The sequence below is a fragment of the Neofelis nebulosa genome, chromosome 1 (assembly GCF_028018385.1).
Source record: "Neofelis nebulosa isolate mNeoNeb1 chromosome 1, mNeoNeb1.pri, whole genome shotgun sequence".
NCBI lineage: Eukaryota > Metazoa > Chordata > Mammalia > Carnivora > Felidae > Neofelis > Neofelis nebulosa.
Genome location: NC_080782.1, coordinates 124809502 through 124826992, shown reverse-complemented (window position 1 = coordinate 124826992; position 17491 = coordinate 124809502). Strand labels below are relative to the sequence as shown.

Here is a 17491-nt window from a genome sequence, read left to right as displayed (position 1 = left end):
ATTTTCTCCTCCATCCTTTCCAGCTGTTTTCTTTTTTTCTTTTTTAAGTTCCCTCAGATGTTCCGCCCCTTTCTGTCCCACAATTAATTCGGCATCCACTAATTGTATCCTCCTCACTTTCTGTCTCTTATTCTTTTCTTTTTTTCTTCCCTCTTGCTTCTCTTTCCCATGCTTCTCTTGAGAAGAGCTCATCCAAATGAATTGAAATTGGTAATTTCAGAGGTCAACTTCTACTGTTGCATGTCCAGTCTTGTCCCAAAGCCTTCTCCCTGCAAAGGGCATTTTTCTCAATCTATAAAATGGACAGAGTTTTTTTACAGGGTTTTTGAACCAGTGCTGGTGGGCCTGTGAGGGAAGGGTACCAGAACCACAGCACTGACCTTCCTACATCCTTATCCAGAGAAGCCTCACCAAAGCCTTGAGGCCACAGGAAGCTATTACCCAACAGAGAGCTATTTCCTGTCCCAGCGTATGTGTATTTAATGTTATTTGCAGTAAATATGAATCGGGAGATAACAAGCCTCGCTTTCCCTCTCTCTTTAGGATGTTGAAAGTTCCTCAATCCATTGAATAACAGCGTCTACTGAGGGCATAAATGGCAAGGCCAATGGATAAGTGTAGGAGGACCATGTCACCACAGGGCTTGCAGTGTATCAAAGTGGCTAGGAATATGGGTCCCAAGATTCAGACAGCTTCGAGTTTGAAGTCTGGCTTCTCTATGAATACACTACAGGTGGCAACGGTGGAAGTTGGGTGTCAGATGAGTCCTATGGTATTTTCCCCAAATCAGGCATTCTTGCTAGGCCTACCAGAGCCTCCTGTACCAAATCCTTGTAGCACTTGGCCAGTCGAGGTGGGATTATTTCTTGCAGGAAAGTTCAACCCACCAGAGTATGTGCTCCTCAAAGTCAAGAACTCAGTTTTTTCTCTGTATCCCTAGAGCCAGGCCACATGCTGGACATAAAAGAAGGACAATGTCCAGACTTTCCTTTTCTTCCAGAAAATGGAAGGTACTTATTTTCTTCCTCAAGGACACTATTCATTGAGACTTTGATATGCTTAACACCTACTGTGTGCTACATACCCTAACTATGTTATCTTCTTTTATCCTCATAATGGTCCTTGAGTTAGGGACTGAGAGCATATGCATTATCTCTCCCCTTGACTATGGAAAGAGGCTCCTTCTGGAAGAACACTGAGTTCTTCTTCGTTTGATACCCAACTTCTATCCTTCCCATCTGCGGTATATGCATACAGCAGCCAGAGTGATCCTTTTAAAATCATGTCACTGTTCTGCTCAGAACCCTTCAATAGCTTCCCATTTCATCAGCATAAAATCCAAATCCTAACTATGCCCTACAAAACCTTACATTACCTCCTTAATCCCCAGTGCACAAGCTTAATGACCTCACGCCCTACCATTCTTCCCCTTGCTGCCTGACATATTCTTAAACATTGCTGTGTACACTCTTGCCTCAGGCCCTCCTGGCTGTCCCCTGTGCCTACAAAGCTTTACCCTGATCTCTCCATGGTTTGGACCCCTGCTTATTTCAAGTTTTGTTCAAATGTCACTGTATAAGGGAGGCCTTCCATGACTCCCCTGTGGTGATTTTAAAATATGTCCACAAAACCTCTGAGACTCCTCCCTTCAAGAGACAGAACTTCATCCTCCCCCCCATCCCCTTGAGTATTGGCTTGATTTAGTGTCTACTTTCTAAATAATAGAATACGGTAAAAGTAACGGCATGTGACTTGTAAGACAAGGTCATAAAAGGCATTGGGATTACCCTAGTCTGGCAATGAAAAACCATCAGGCAAACTCAAATGTGGGGACATTCTACATAATACCCGATCAGTACTCTTCAAAATTGTCAAGATTATGAAAAACAGTGCTTGCTTTGGCAGCACATATACTAAAATTGGAACGATTCAGAGAAGATTAGCACGGCCCCTGCACAAGGATGACACGCAAATTCATGAGGTGTTCCATGTTTTTGCCATCAGAGAAATGCAAATCAAAACTACAATGAGATATCACCTCACCCCTGTCAAAACGGCTAAAATCAACAATACAAGAAACAACCAGTGTTGGCAAGGATGTGGAAAAAAAGGAACACTCCTGCACTGTTAATGAGAATGCAAACAGGGCAGCCACTGTGGAAAACAGTGTGGAAGTTCCTCAGAAAGTTAAAAATAGATCTACCCTACAATCTGGCAACCTCATGACTTGGTATTTATTTACCCAAAGAAAACAAAAACACTAATTCAAAGGGATACATGCACTCCTAGGTTTATAGCAGTATTATTTACAATAGCCAAATTATGGAAGCAGCCTAACTGCCCATCGATTGATGAATGGATAAAGAAGATGTGGTGCGTATATATGCAATGGAATATTATTCAGCCACAAAAAAGAATGAAATCTTGCCATTTGCAACATTGTGGAGGGAGGTAAAGAGTATTATGCTAAGCAAAAAAGTCAGAGAAAGACAAATACTGTATGATTTCACTTATATGTGGAACTTAAGAAACAAAACAAATGAGAAAAGGGGAGAAAAGACAGACAAACCAAGAGACAAACTCTTAACTATAGAGAGCAAACTGATGGTTACTAGGGGGGAGGTGGATGGGGGAAATGGGTGAAATAAATGATGGGGATTAGGTGTGCACTTGTGATGAGCACCAGGTCATGTATGGAAGTGTTGAGCCATTATACTGTACACCTGATACTAATATTACACTGTATGTTAACCAACTGGAATTAAAATAAAAACTTGAAAGAAAAGACGATGAGGGGCACTTGGGTGGCTCAGTCGGTTAAGCGTCCAACTTCAGGTCAGGTCATGATCTCACAGTTCATGAGTCTGAGCCCCGCATTGGGCTCTGTGCTGACAGCTCCAAGCCTGGAGCCTGCTTCGGATTCCGTGTCTCCCTCTCTCTTTCTGTCCCTCCCCTGCTCGTGCTCTGTCTTTCTTTCTCTCTCTCAAAAATAAATAAACATTAAAAAATTTTTTTTAAAAAGAAAAGATGATGAAAAAGAAAGAGTAGGAAACTCTTATTGTTGATCAAAGAAGACTAAAGAAACATACTGACTGAACACAACATAATCTCCTGGACTGGGTACTGGAACACAAAAGACATTAATGGAAAAACAGGTAAAATCTGAATAAAGTATGTAGTTTAGTTAATAGTAGTGTACCAACATTAATCTCTTGATTTTGAGAAATGTAGCATGGTTATATAAGATATTAACATTAGAAGAAGCTGGGAGAAGTATGTACGGGAACTCTCTGTACTATCTTTGTAGCTTGTCTGTAAATCTAAAGTTATTCCTAAATATTAAGTTTTTTTAAAAAAGACATTGTGTCTTCCCCTTGTTTTCCGTCTTAGGAACGCACGTGCTGCCATGTCACCAGGATACTCAAACAGCCCCAGGAGGAGGGTGAGCACCTGAAGTGTCCAGTGAACAGCCATTGGAGTGAACCATCCTGGAACAGAGTCCTCCAGCCCCCTGTTGAGGTTTCAGGTAACTGCAGTCCCATCTGACATTTTGACCGCAGCGTCAAGAAAGTCCCTGAGCTAGAATGACCCATCTAGGCCACTTCTGAATTCTTGACCCTCAGAAACTGTGAGACAATAATTGCTGTTTTAGGCTTCTGAGCTTTAGAGTAATTTGTTACACAACAATAGGTAACTAATACATCTAGATAGGGGCGCCTGGGTGTCTCAGTCGGTTGAGTGTCCGACTTTGGCTTAGGTCATGATCTCATGGTTCATGGGTTCAAGCTTCACACCGAGCTCTGTGTTGACAGCTCACAGCCTGGAGCTTGATTCAGATTCTGTGTCTTCTTCTCTCTCTTGGCCCCTCCCCAGCTCGTTCTCTCTCTCTCTCTCTCTCTCAAAAACAAATAAGTAAATCTTAAAAAATAAAAAAAAAATACATCCTGATAGTATACATTTAGATAGGTAACTATCTAAAATAGCCTCCTTCTAGTCACACTCAACCCTCCTTTCCAACCTCAATTTGCTTTATAGCACTTACTTAGCAGGTGACACCCCATTACATGTTTATTTAACTTTTGTCTCTACCCTAGAATGTGAGCTGCATGCAAGGGGAAACTTTGTTTAGTTTATATCCCCTGCACCTAGAACTGTGCCTGACACATAGTAAATGTTCGATAAGGAATACTTGCAGTTATTATTTTTGGATAACAAGGGGTTAGGTAAAAATCCTTCTCGATCCTCACCCAGAAAAGACAAAAGCAAAAACAAAAACAAATCCAGCCCCTGTGGGTGGGGCTGGAGGATGGGGGCCAAAGTGGTTGAGGTTGAGGCAAAGTAGAACTAGGAAATGTGAGCAGAGACAAGTCTGAAACTCTGAGATCTGACTGAGTTCTTCATCTATTGAGAGACCTTAGACAAGCCTCTTCTTCCCTCTGGGGCTCTGTTTCTCCAAACATAAAATTCGAAAGACTGGGATGACCTGAAAGATCACTAAGATATCTTTTAGCTCTAATAGTCAAAGATTCTATGGACTGTCCCAGGGTGGGTTGGGAGGAGGTACAGGAGCTCAGTTCTGGAGATGGAGAAATGGAGAAGGATGAGCTCCTTCCTGGAGCTCACCTCCTGGAAACCTTTTCCCGTGTGATAATCTATTCCTTTGCCAAGGCCCAGCTCCCTACCTCTGCAAAGCCCACAGGCTGCCAATAATCCATTAGCACAAGTCTTCATACCACGTTCCCCACACTGTATTATAACTTGACCTTTGTATCCGGGGGTGTCAGCTCCGAACAGGAATAAGTAAGCCCGTGGGCAACACACTCAGGCTTGCAACTCCTGCCTTGGGAACTTAGATCCTAAAGGAAGGAAGGAAAGAGATAACAGGGGAGGAGGCAGAAGAGCAGGGATATGCAGGTCTGAAACCCCTTAAACCTCTGCCTTTTCTCTCCTCTCCTCCAGTCTTGGCCTCACCACCAAGAGAAGCATGCACATCAGCCTGCCCACCCCTTTGCCTCACCTAAGTACTAGGTCAAATGCCATTTATTTGAACCATATTAACTTTCCCCTGCTCTTCCCTCCCTTAGCCCCCCACCCTTTCCCCATAATAAACATACCCTGAGTCCCTTCCTAACATCTGTTCCAGGTATCTGGCAGCTTCCTGATTTTTAGTATGAAGACAGGTTTGAGGGGCATTTTTTCTCCCTAACAGCTCATGGAAAGGCTTCGAGAACTTGATATGTTCTGAGAATCATAGGTGGTGGGATTATGTTTAGGCTGTAAAGTGAGGTTGGGACCAGTGGGATGAGGCAGGACAGGTAGGCAGGAATAAGCCTTGGTAGAGGATTTTGTCCCATAGACCATGGAATTCTGAGGAATTCTGCATAGACTGGAACTCACTGCTCTTCCATTCAGCCCTCCTTACTTACATCCCTTCCTATCTCTCTCTGCCCCCAACCCCTGTCCCATTTGTCTCATACCAAAATGTTAATAACACCCGAGATTTACCGAGAACTCTCACTGTGTAAGTTTCCTGTTCACATTACCTCATATCCATCGTTCAGTACTGATGAAGTAGGCATTATCATCCCCACTTCACAAGTAAGGAAAATGACCCCAGTAAGAGGTTTGCCCTATTACAAACTAAGGAAGAAGCAGAGCCCAACTGCTCAACCATTACGCTGATTGGTCCCTGCTCTCTACCTTTTTTCTAATCTCTTCTTTGGGGGAGATGTCTGTAAGAAGGTCTTTGAGGCCTGGAGGCAGAACTGGGAAGCGTGAGTACAGGAACCAGACAATGCTGGAAGTGGGATCTCTGGGTTCTGATGGGACCTATCTCACCCATCCTTGCTCACCTCTCTGCTTGGCAGGAAGTGTCTCCCATTGTCCCCATTTCCTGACTTGACCCACTTGCTTACTCCAGTTCCCACATCCTTTTTCACCTCCTGACATACAGTTTGCCCTTGTCTTTCAGTTTCTAGGTGACACATTTGTTCTGAAAATGCCTAAAGGGACTAGGACCCTCTGGAACCTCTGCAGATAATTCAGATGTCTGGAGAGTATGGCTTTACCTACCCTGTCTTCCCCCAACTCTAACAAAATGGGTGTGGACTGACCCTGGGTTTCCCAGGCTCTTCAGCAAAGGTTAGCTCCTCTCTACCTCATCTCCCACTACCTACGCCTGTGCCCTGTCACAGGCTACATATATATAACCCCATGCACTTCCCCAAATATGGCAAATTCTTGAAATCTTTGCATGTGCATTTTCTCTCTTTGGAATGCCAGCATCTTCTCTACTCCAAGTTTTTCTTCAGGAAAACTCCTAATTATCCTCAAGCTTTGCTCAAACATGATCTCCAGCCCCACTGATTTCATCATCACTCAGGCCATCATTTCCTGCCTGGACTGCTCCCTCACTAGTCTCTAGGATGTCTCCCTGGCCCTACACCATCCAGTGCCCACACTGCACCCACAGTAACCTTTATAAAATGCAAACATGATCTTATCACTTCCCTTCTTAAAATTTTCAAATGGTTTCCCATGCACTGAAGGTAAAGTCATAACTCAACCTGGTTTGGGTGCTTCTTGCACCCCACTCCCACCCACTTCTCTTGCTTCACATCCTCCAGCCCTACCCACCACCCTACTGGTAATCCAGCCAGATTTCCTGACACTTTTACTCAGGTCCTTGAAACTTGCCTGTTCTCTCTTGACTACATAATGTTCCCTTGGCTGGAACTCCCTTTCCCTCCTTTTCCCCCAGCTGATTTCTACTCACCCTTCAGGCAGATCTTGGCCTGGACTCACTTCACCACAGAGCCTTCCAGAACCCCCCTGATGAATCAAGCTGCCTCTGCTTTCTTGCCCTCACTGCCCATTATTTCCCCTACGACAGCATTTATCTGGTCCTTTACTACATATTTGTTTGCTCATGTGTTTCCCACACTCAACTAGGCCCGACCTTATTCCCAGTTACAACCCAGAGTCTAGTGCCGGTGGACTTTCCAGAACAATTGTTGAATTGGTGAGTGAACAAAGCCTTCCCTGTCTTCACTGTGCAGACTCAGGTACCCACTGCAGTTTCTGCTACCACCACATCGTACATACCATTCTGGATTATGGGTGATTGTTTCTCTGGGTGTTCCTCTCTCTTTATGGATGGGGATGGCACCTTGAATGTACTCCAAGGCCTAAAACAGAGGTCAGCACTCACCTTCCATCGTCTTCCTCTATTTTTTATTCTTATTTGTAACAAGTTTTTATTGAGTAACTACTACATACTAGATACTTTGGATACAGCAGTGAACAAGGTAGCCAACACCCTGCCCTTAGGCTCACATTCTAGTGGCATATATGGGTGCCTAGTGAACAGGGGGTTCAGTGGATCTCAGTCCTACTGGGAAGCCCCTGAGGGCTTTTGTGTCTGCAACTGCAAAGCAAGGAGCACAGCCTCAGGGGAAAGAGAATATATTTTCTTGGTGACATCTGGACCTCCCTTTGTTTAGGTCTCCACGAGACTAGCCATCAAGCAGCAGCAGGAAGTGGGGGGGAGAGAGGAAGATGGAAGATGGTCTTGCAGCCCAGTGCCTACAACCACTTCATCCAGGCAACTGGCTTTTTTCTCTACCCTGGAACAGAGAAATAAAGAGATCCACAGAAGGAAAGACATAAATGGATAGAAATGACAGAGGAAAAGTAAGGAGAGAAAAAGTCAAACAGAGACATGAGGAGGAAGAGGAGTCAAACACGTGGACAGGGAAGGAGAGGAAGGCAGGGATAAAAAAGCCTGCAGGATTGAGCCCTGCCTGTCTCATTTGGGTCACTGGGGGGAATAAAGAGGATTCAATTTTGAGCTCTTGGGATTCCCTGAATGATCCGTCAAGTTATCTCTGGCCCCATCTGGCCTAGGAGGCTTCTGCCAGGAACCTACCAGCCCTCAAACCAGAATATACTCAATGCGACCCTCAGGAGTAGGGACAGGCAGTGATGGAAAAATACAGTTGCTTTGGGAACAGCAGTCCCTTATTTTCATCTTTTTCAGTAAAGATCATAGAAAAGACCCTGTGTTCACCATCTGTTTCCTAACTGGGGGCTCCAGGCTTTGCTCCCTGAGATGCGGGCCTGACAATATCTCAATCTGCAGGCACAGCACAGAAACTCCTCTGAGCTGAGAGCTGGGGAAGCAGCCCACCCCCAGGAGCCCCCAGATGCCAAGCACGAGCCTGAGTTGCTAATAGTGCCCTGCTTTTGCCAGCAGCTTCAGCTGCTCGCTCCTGAGGCTGTGATGCCATCTGCTGCTCAATTTAGGAAACTGGATGACTCTGTCTGCACAACCAAGGGAGAGCAGGGCAGTTGGGAAGGGGGCCCACCTAGGTCTCAGAAGAGCCATGTCTTCGTCTCTGGACGGACCCAGTAACAGGCCTCAGTGACAGAGCAATGCTCTGTTCACTGTCACCATTCTCCTTAGACAAGGCAGGATGCCTCTCTTTCACAGGAAGGTACCTAAGGCTTCTGGAGAGACAAGGAGGTTGGCTCTGCCCTTCATCAAAGTCCAGTGTTGTCTCAAGGTTAAATTGCCCAGAGGGGTCTCAGCCTGCCTTTGAAGTTCTATAGCTTTCCTCAAAACATTTTGTTTTCTTTGCAGGTTTAAGTAAGATTATTCCAAGTTATATTAATTGGGTGAATGAAATAATGAGGCCAGGCCTAGAGGAAGTGGGGTTTTGAAGAAATGAGCTTGCTCATGCAGAATCGAAATAAGGCCTTCAGACTCTCAACGGGTTTCTGAAGTTCCTGCCGTGTGGTACCTTTTCAGGCCTCAACCAGATAGGTTTGTGAGCTCCAGTGTTATAGGGGCCACCTATAATGCCTGGCACCTATTTTTGATATTTCTTAAAGTAATAGTTAGCTCGAGATTTCCCGCAAATCAGTTGAGGTAGCCAACCTCGGAGGTGATCCCCAATGATCTCCATGTCCTGAGAATCACCCACTTACAATCCCCCTTCCACAAAGTACAAGCATTAATCTATGACCAACAGAATAGGACAGAAGTAATGGTGAGTAATTTCCAAGATTAGATTAAAAAAGACACTGTGGCTCCCTTCTCTGCGGCTGTTCCTCTCTCCCTCTCCCTCTCTCTGCCTCTTTCCCTCATCACTTGTTCTGAAGGAAGCCAGTTGCCTTGTTGTTAACAGCCCTATGGAGAGGTTCATGCAGTAAAGAACTAAGGCCTTCTGTCAACAGCCACATGAGTGAGATTGGAAGCAGATCCTCTTAGGAAGCCTTCAGATGACTGCAGCCCTGGCAAACGGCCTGACTGCAAACTCATGAGCAACCCTGAGTCAGTTCAGCTGAGTTATTCCTATTTCCTTACCCTCAGAAACTCAGATAAATGTTCAAAGTTTGGGGTAATTTGTTATGCAGCAACACAATAAATCTGTCATATGGTATTATTATTATTATATCATGGCGTATCATCTGCATTATATCACTCCATTTCCTTATAACATCTAATATGTGGACCCCACCCCCTCAACCTCTTTAACCTCATCCTTTACTTACCCCACCCTCTCCCCAGCTCAGCCTCACCCAAGGCTCACTCCTGCTTCACTCAGGCCCTTTGAATTTGCTTTTCTGTCTGCTGGAGCCCCATCCCAGCTACCCCTAAATCTCTGCACGATTGCTCCCTTATCTTGTTGAGGTCTTGTATTCACATGTAGCCTTTTATTTTTTTTTCTTTTAATAAATGTTTATCTATTTGTTTTGAGAAAGAGAGAGAGTGTGGGGGTGGGGGGCAAAGAGGGAGACAGAGATTCCCAAGCAGGCTCCACACTGTCAGCACAGAACCCCATGCGGGTTTCAATCCCACGAATCTTGAGATCGGGACCTGAGCCAAATCAAGAGACAGACACTTAACCGATTGAGCCACCCAAGTCCCCCCACATATAGCCTTTTCAAAGTAGCTTTCCTTGACCCTCTGCACACCTGAACTACAGCTCCCATGTGTGCCTATTCTTTTCCCTAATTTATTTTTATCCTTAGCCCTTATGATTATATAACATATATAATAAAATATATTTTACATATTTATCTTCTCATTTCTATCTCTCCCCTTGAATATATGCTCCATGAAGGCAATAATTTGTGTTTTTGTCTATTTTGGTCACTGCTCTAGCCCCAACACTTGGACTAGTGATTAGTGATACACATAACAGATGTGTACATATTCAGTTGAATAGGGACAAAATGTTACAATTCATCAATTGTAGTATGTATATCCTCTAGATGCCTCATATCACATGTCATGTTATGATGTCACATATATATTACCTTAAATGCAGTGTAAGGCAGTGCAGAGAGAATAGAGCCACATATAAGGAGACCTAGCTTTGTTGCTTGCTGGCTAGCTACATTACTATGAGCGAGGCTTGTAACCTCTCTGAGCTCAGCTTTACTCATTTGTAAAGTGAAGTTATTATAACCTCCCTGTCCTACCTATAATGTAGATATAGAAATCAAATAATGAATGTTACAGTATTTTTTAAAAATCTAACACATAACATAGTTTCTGAAATGTTTTCTAAAGGCCATGTCACGTGTCTCAGGATATGCTCTTGGGGATGGGGGGAGATAAAAAGGTCAAAGAGGTTTGGGAAATTTGGTTCCAATATTCTTTTTTTTTTAATGTTTATTTATTTTTGAAAGCGGGGAGCACAAGCAGGGGAGGGGCAGAGAGAGAAAGAGAGAGAGAGAATCTGAAGCAGGCTTCAGGCTCTGAGCTGTCAGCACAGAGCCTGATGCAAGGCCCAAACTCACCAACCCGTGAGATCATGACCTGAGCTGAAGTCAAACGCCTCACCAACTGAGCCACCCAAGCGCCCCATTGGGTTCCAATACTCTAATGACTCTTCTTGAACATTCACAACCATTAGCATATGAAAGGGTCTGAAAATCCTGCATGTAAGGTCTTTCCCAATGCACCTGACTATACTTGGTGTTGAGCTTTGTAATACATAATATACCAACTTTGTCATCAGGATAACATTGCTCCTTTAGAGCAAGAAGGAATTCTAAAGTTCCTAAAACAAATCCCAGTGAGGTGGGCAATGAGATCCAACAGGTGAAATGGAGACTGGGAGGAGGGAGGAGAAGGAGAAGAAAAAGGCAAAGGAGGGAAGAGAGAGAGGGGAGGGAAATCAAGAACAAGGAAAGGGGAAGGAAGAGGAAAAAAAATAGTGAAGGAAAAAAAGGACAACTAAACTCATCCCCTTTGAAATGAAAAGAGTTCTGCAGAACAAAGGCAACCTGAAATTTCCCAGGAGTGGATGGCAGGAAGGGATCGGAGGGAGCCATCTACGAATTCTGATGCTGCCCACGGAACCCAGTTTATTCCTTTGAGTGTTGCTTTGCCAATTTCCACAGGTGGAGCTTGGGCTTCCTTTTTGGCTCCAAGGAACCTCTGAAGCGATTTCTTCTTTATCAGAGAGGAGGAACCAGGTAAACCAAAACAGCAGCTTCTCGATTTAGTGTACTCACTAAGTGCCTGAAATGGCAGCTGCCATTTTTCCTTTCCTCACAAGCAATAAGCTTTCTTGGCAGCATCCATCTCCCCAGAGCACGCCTGACTTGCAAAAGGAAGAGGAACTGCAATTCCTCCCGCAAAGATCCCCTAGGCTGAGTGGGAGAGGAAGAGGTGGGCAGGTTTATTCTTGACCTCCAAGTAGGCCTGCCCTAGCCTAGTCCAGACACTAATAGAAAAGAAGATTCTGCAGCTCCCTCTGGCATCCACTCACACTTTCAGCCCTCATGGCTAGGAAGTCCTTTGTTATATCTCATTTCAGTCTTTTCCCTGTAACTTCATTTTTTACTGCTTTTCCCTTACCCCAGAAGAAGGGAGTGATTTGACTGTCATAAGTTGCATGTATAGAACAACTTACAGTATAACCAGTATAGTTATAACCCATATCTTTGGGCATATGATTGGTGAATACTATTCGAGGAACTTCATTTCCCACCAACTCAGAAACTGGGCTCTTTTTTTTTTTTCTTAATGTTTATTTCTTTATTTTGACAGAGAGAGAGATAGAGTGAGCAGGGGAGGGGTAGAGAGAGAGGGAGACAGAGAATCCTATGCAGGCTCCGCGTGATGTGAGGCTCAAACTCACAAACCGTGAGATCATGACCTGAACCGAAATCAAGAGTCAGACATTTATAACTGAATGAGCCACCAGGTGCCCCTCTTTTTTTTTTTTTTTTTTTTTTTTTTTTTTTTTATTGTGTGATTCATAGTGGGCTAGGGAGTCATGAGAAAGGAAGTGACATAGGTTGAGCACCTGCCTGGTCCCTTATATATGACATCTCATTTCATCTTCACAACAACCTAAAATGCAGAGACTCTAATTCCCATTTTATAGGTGAAGGTACTGAAGTCCAGAGGTCACTTAAAGTCAAACAGCTGACAGGTAGGTGGTGGAGCCAGAATCTCATCGACATCTTACTCCCAAATCCATGTTCTCTCTACCCAAGGGGCTTGACTAGATCACACAGAAACCTGGGTCTTTGGTTTCTTTGCATTCCTTGTGAATATTAGGTTTATCCCCTAGCCCTACAAACATGCAGGGTACACTTAACATCAGAAAAGTGCAGGGGTTGGGGCGCCTGGGTGGCGCAGTCGGTTAAGCGTCCGACTTCAGCCAGGTCACGATCTCGCGGTCTGTGAGTTCGAGCCCCGCGTCAGGCTCTGGGCTGATGGCTCGGAGCCTGGAGCCTGTTTCCGATTCTGTGTCTCCCTCTCTCTCTGCCCCTCCCCCGTTCATGCTCAGTCTCTCTCTGTCCCAAAAATAAAAAAAATAAAAAAAAAAATAAAAAAAAAAAAAAAAAAAAAAAGAAAAGTGCAGGGGCACCTGGGTGGCTCAGTCAGTTAAGCATCCTACTTAGGCTCAGGTCATGATATCATGGTCCCTGGAGACCCGCTTAGGGCTCTGTGCTGACAGCTCAGAGCCTGGAGCCTGCTTCTAATTCTGTCTCTCCCTCTCTCTCTCTCTGCCCCTCCCCCACTTGCAGTCTGCCTCTCTCTCTCTAAAAATAAACATTAAAAAAAATTTTTTTAAAAGCACAAGTAACTCTCAAGTCTTTGCTGTGACCAAATCTGTAGTCACTCTACCTGATGTCCACCTGCTTCACCAGATCGTAATCTCCATAATGGTAAGGATCATGTCTATCTTATTCATCATACTATCCCTCCCTAGTGCCTACCACACGGCCTGCTACTTGGTAGAATACTCAATATGTGCTGACTGAATGAATGATGACAGAAAGAGAAGACTCCATAAAACAAGGTAAGAGAATGTGAGACAAACATTTAAAAGGCCAACATTCAATTTAAAGAAGGAGAAAAGAGGTAGCTAGGAAGAGGGTGAGAGACAGCAAGATAAGAAAACTCAGCACAAACAAGCAAGATAAAAATAGCCTCTTGCCACTGTCCTTTTAAAATTACTTTCTATATTTGAGCCTAAGTGACAAGTGAAATCTCCTCTGTAATTTCCCATGTGTTCAGCTTAATGAATTTCTGGCAAATGGTTTCAGCATCGGAGGGCCAATTTGGACATCATGGGGGTGGAGTTGGTGAGAAAATGAAGGGTATGGAAATAGACTAATTGAGTCTAGAAACCAAATAAAGAGGTGATTGGAGGCATGTGAGGAGGGAGTCAAGTCTTGGAACTTGCTCAACATCAAGAAGGACTGAGAATTGGTCTTGCTCTAGCTGATGTCATTGTGATGTTTCCCTACATGCTACAGAAGGAGTCCAGAATCCCAAGATGGCCTTGAAACGATTCTTTGTGTCACACTGCCTATCTTCTAAAGAGCTTTATTTGTTTATATAGAGAGCATTATATTAATGATTTAATTTTAGCCATTGGAGGGAATAAAGAAACTGTCTTTTTCATGTCCATAAATATTGTACACAGTAGGCATACCATAAATGTTCAACCAAATCATTATGAGGGAGTGAAGTTAGGAAGTAGGACAGGAATGCATAGTCTACTCCTCTGAATCTGTTCAGGCTGCCCACCCGGATGCATTAACTTTCTCTGTATACTAAGGAAGGAGCTCTGAGGGGCCACAGGACCCAGAATAAAAAGTTTTTTCTAGTCCTTAAAATTGTAAATGACCATGCAGACCACAATTTTAATCAGAATGCATGTCTTTCAGCTCCCCAAGTATGCTTTTTCATTGTTGTTTTAATAGCTTTATTGGTATATAAGTCATATATCATACAAGTCACCCATTTCAAGTATAGAATTAATGGTTTCTTATTACACTCACAGATAAGTGTAACCATCACAATTTGAGAATATTTCACCACCTCAAAAAGAAACCTATAATCTTTAGCTATCACCGCCCTCCTCTTTTTTTTAATGTTTATTTGTTTGAGAGAGAGAGAGAGAGAACACACGCGCGCGCATGAGTGCGCACATTAGCAGGGGAGGAGCAGAGGGAGGGGTAGAGAGAATCCCAAGCAGGCTCTGCATTCTGAGTTCCACCTCACAAACCATGAGATCATGACCCGAGCTGAAATCAAGAGTCAGATGCTCAACCTATTGAGCCACCAGGTACCCCAACCCTCCTCCCCTTTATTTATTTTCTGTCTCTACAGATTTTCCTGTTCTGGAGTTTCATATGAATGGAATCAAACAATATGTAGTTCCACTTCTTTAACTTAATGTAACATTTTCAAGGTTCACTCATGTTGTAGCATGAATTAGTACTTCATTCCTTTTTTTGACCAAATAATATTCCGCTATATAGATATTCCACATTTTGCTTATCCATTTGTCAGTTAGACATTTGAGTTGTGTTTTAGCCCCTATGAATAATGCTGCTACAAAAATTTGTTTTTGTATGGACACACAGTTTCATTTTCTTGGGTATATACCTCTAAGAGTAGAATTGGTGAATCATAAACTAACTCTATGTTCAATCATTTGAGGAACTGCCAGACAGTTTTTCAAAGCAGCTGCACCATTTTACATTCCCACCAGCAGCGTATGATGATTCCAATTTCTCTATATCCTTGCCAATCCAACTATGCTTTTGAGAAATAACAAGGACAACTGCAGGGATCCACTCTGATCTAGATAGCTATTACAGAGAAACAGCAAGAGGAGTAGAGTCCAGGGATGGAAGAGGGATCCCTCTTCTCCTGTAAGCTCTTAGGATCATCCAGAGGGAACACTGCCATCTGTAGTACTCTCTGTGACTCCCCGGGCTGGGTTAGCTGTCTTCTGACATCTGCCAAAGGATACCTATACCACTGTCTCTTTTCCCCACTAGATTGTAAGCTTTGGGCAGGCAGTGATCTCTAATGCTCTGACTTTATCTGCAGCACCTAAACAGGAACTGGAAAATGGCAGATGTTCAGTAAATGCTGATTGGCTGACTGACTGAGTAAACGATTAAACATTTCTTTACCTGTGATTCTTGTCCAGGGAGGAGAGGAATGGATCAACCTCAGGGGCAAAAGCCTTCAAGAAGGGAAGCAAGGAAAGAATAGATGGAGGAGAAAGGTAAAGTCACACAAGAAATTTAGAGACCTAGTGTCCCTTAGGGCCAACCTTCTGATTATTATGAGGTCAAACTCGGAGCTAATGGAACTACCCTAATCCTTTTTTGCCTTTCATCTGGCTGCATTTTTTTTCTAGAAATTTTCCTTTTTCTTTTTTGTTATTATTTCTAACAATTTTGTCTTTGCAAGGATAAGAAAGTGGAAAAGTAGTTGCTATTACAGGTAAAAGACCACATAAATCAACTCACCAAAACAAATTCAGAATTTTAAAGAATGGAGGTTAACAAGGTTGACTATGAAGGATTTTTTTTAACTAAGAAATGCAGAAACCATAATCTAGGTTTTCCTCCTTATCACACTGAAAGCCCTATATCTAACAGAGGTGACTATTTTCAGTGACATAACAACATGACCCACCACTCAGCCTTATCCATGATGGCTGGCCTTCTTTCCACACAAATCCTGCCTCTTACCTGACTAATCTGTGTCCAGTAGTCACCAGGTCATTGGGTCCCTCTCTCTCCTTAGGTCCTGTATCTGTATAGCCTGAATCACTTCCTGTCTCTTCTCTGAAAGCACAGACGCATGCATATATTCACACAAACCTCATCTTTCCTTTTCATGAATCCTCAGGGTAGGTGTCCTTCTCCATGTGTTTGGAAGAAAAGAAAGCAAAATATATGAGATGCCAATGCAATTTCTCCTTTAGCAGAGCTTCACAGGACAATTACCCACCCAATCTGCAGGGTTTTATAGCTCTCATAACCATCGTTTATGAATACATTGTGACAGCCGGATGCGGGCACTGATTATGGCAGCAGTCTTCAGCCACATTCCTATTTAACAAAGCAGAGCTCCTGCCTACCAGGTCAACAGTGTTCATGTGCCTTTTTTTAAATTATTGTATTTATGTAAGTCTTTTTCCAACCAGAGCCTATGTCCAACTCCATCAAACTCGAGGATTTGGGCTTGCCACTTCTCCAGTCTCTCTCTGGCCTTAGAGTCTAGTGTCTCTAGCTGCAATCAATTTAGCACTCACTCTAGCCTTTCTCAGCAGAGGTCTGTGAGGACTGGGGTGCATAGGAAGCACATTTTTTTCCCCATTATGATCGCTGGGAGAAGATAAGAAAACATGTTGGCAGATGCCAGGGGCAGTGGCTGATTCCTAGGGGTTTGCCTGGCAAAGGTGTCAGGTGCAGTAGATGAGCAGGCCTGGTAGGATGCCGTGGGGGCAAAGAAAGGGAGGGACTCCAGCTTTCCCCACCGTTCGGCAGGACATAATAGTATTGACTCCAGCTAATGAGGAGAGGAAGTTTTAGTGTTCAAAAGAAATGCTGGTAACCGGCAATCTGTCCACCTTGAAAATGTGGCTTCTTGGGCTGATTGTGCCACGGTGCCAAGTAACTCCGGCAGAGGAAGCGAGTATTCTTTAAATACCTCAAGTCAGCGAAGGATTCTATTTCAGGGCACCAGAGATGCTGTCCCACAGGGTTAGGCTGTAGGAGTGCCAGGCATAATCTACCCGAAAATCTCCTGAAAAGAACCGAAAAACAAGGCGACCTGATGGGCAAGCCATCAGCCGAGGGACGACCCTACTAGAGAAAGCCGGAAAAAAGATCTGCGTGGGAGATGAAAAAAGCTTACGCTGCACTTGCAGAAACCGAAAGGTGCCACACTTGTACGGTGAACCGGCACTCGGTGTGGGCAGGCAGGAAGCACGGCCTCCCCGGGACACTCCAGGTTTTGTCTTTAGCACGTCCAAACCCAGCGCCCCCTTCCATACGTAAATAACAAACGGGATGGTAGTCAAATACAGTCCTGTTAGGATTCCTACACTTTCTACGCTGGGGCTCTAGCTTCTGTAAAGAGTATGCTCACCTCGGCCACCGCTCCCGCATTTTTCTAACTCGGCCTTTCCTGGGCGGGGCTTCC

At 44.0% G+C, this 17491-nt stretch overlaps 1 protein-coding gene, 1 long non-coding RNA gene and 1 other non-coding gene across 5 annotated transcripts in view; 1 reads left to right on the top strand and 2 right to left on the bottom strand.

Moving 5' to 3' along the window:
• SIL1 (SIL1 nucleotide exchange factor) overlaps positions 1-17491 on the bottom strand; it is a 308739-nt gene that overhangs the window by 264203 nt on the left and 27045 nt on the right. The window contains exon 1 of one of the 3 annotated variants that reach the window (XM_058709326.1): positions 17438-17472. The exons of 1 other annotated variant lie outside the window; for it this stretch is intronic. In XM_058709326.1, the coding sequence (XP_058565309.1) occupies positions 17438-17457 (20 nt within the window). In that variant the 5' untranslated portion in view covers positions 17458-17472. Of the gene's footprint in view, positions 1-16164; positions 16185-17437; positions 17473-17491 lie in introns of those variants that run through there. One more of the 3 variants, XM_058710093.1, reaches the window with a different exon arrangement.
• Positions 1890-1996, top strand: LOC131489379 (U6 spliceosomal RNA). Its single transcript, XR_009250518.1, has one exon. It is a non-coding gene; the product is annotated as a U6 spliceosomal RNA (small nuclear RNA).
• LOC131503880 (uncharacterized) lies at positions 7217-16158 on the bottom strand. The gene is made up of 3 exons (XR_009257685.1): positions 16033-16158; positions 15466-15518; positions 7217-7625 (listed from the first exon to the last, which is right to left on the bottom strand). It is a non-coding gene; the product is annotated as an uncharacterized LOC131503880 (long non-coding RNA).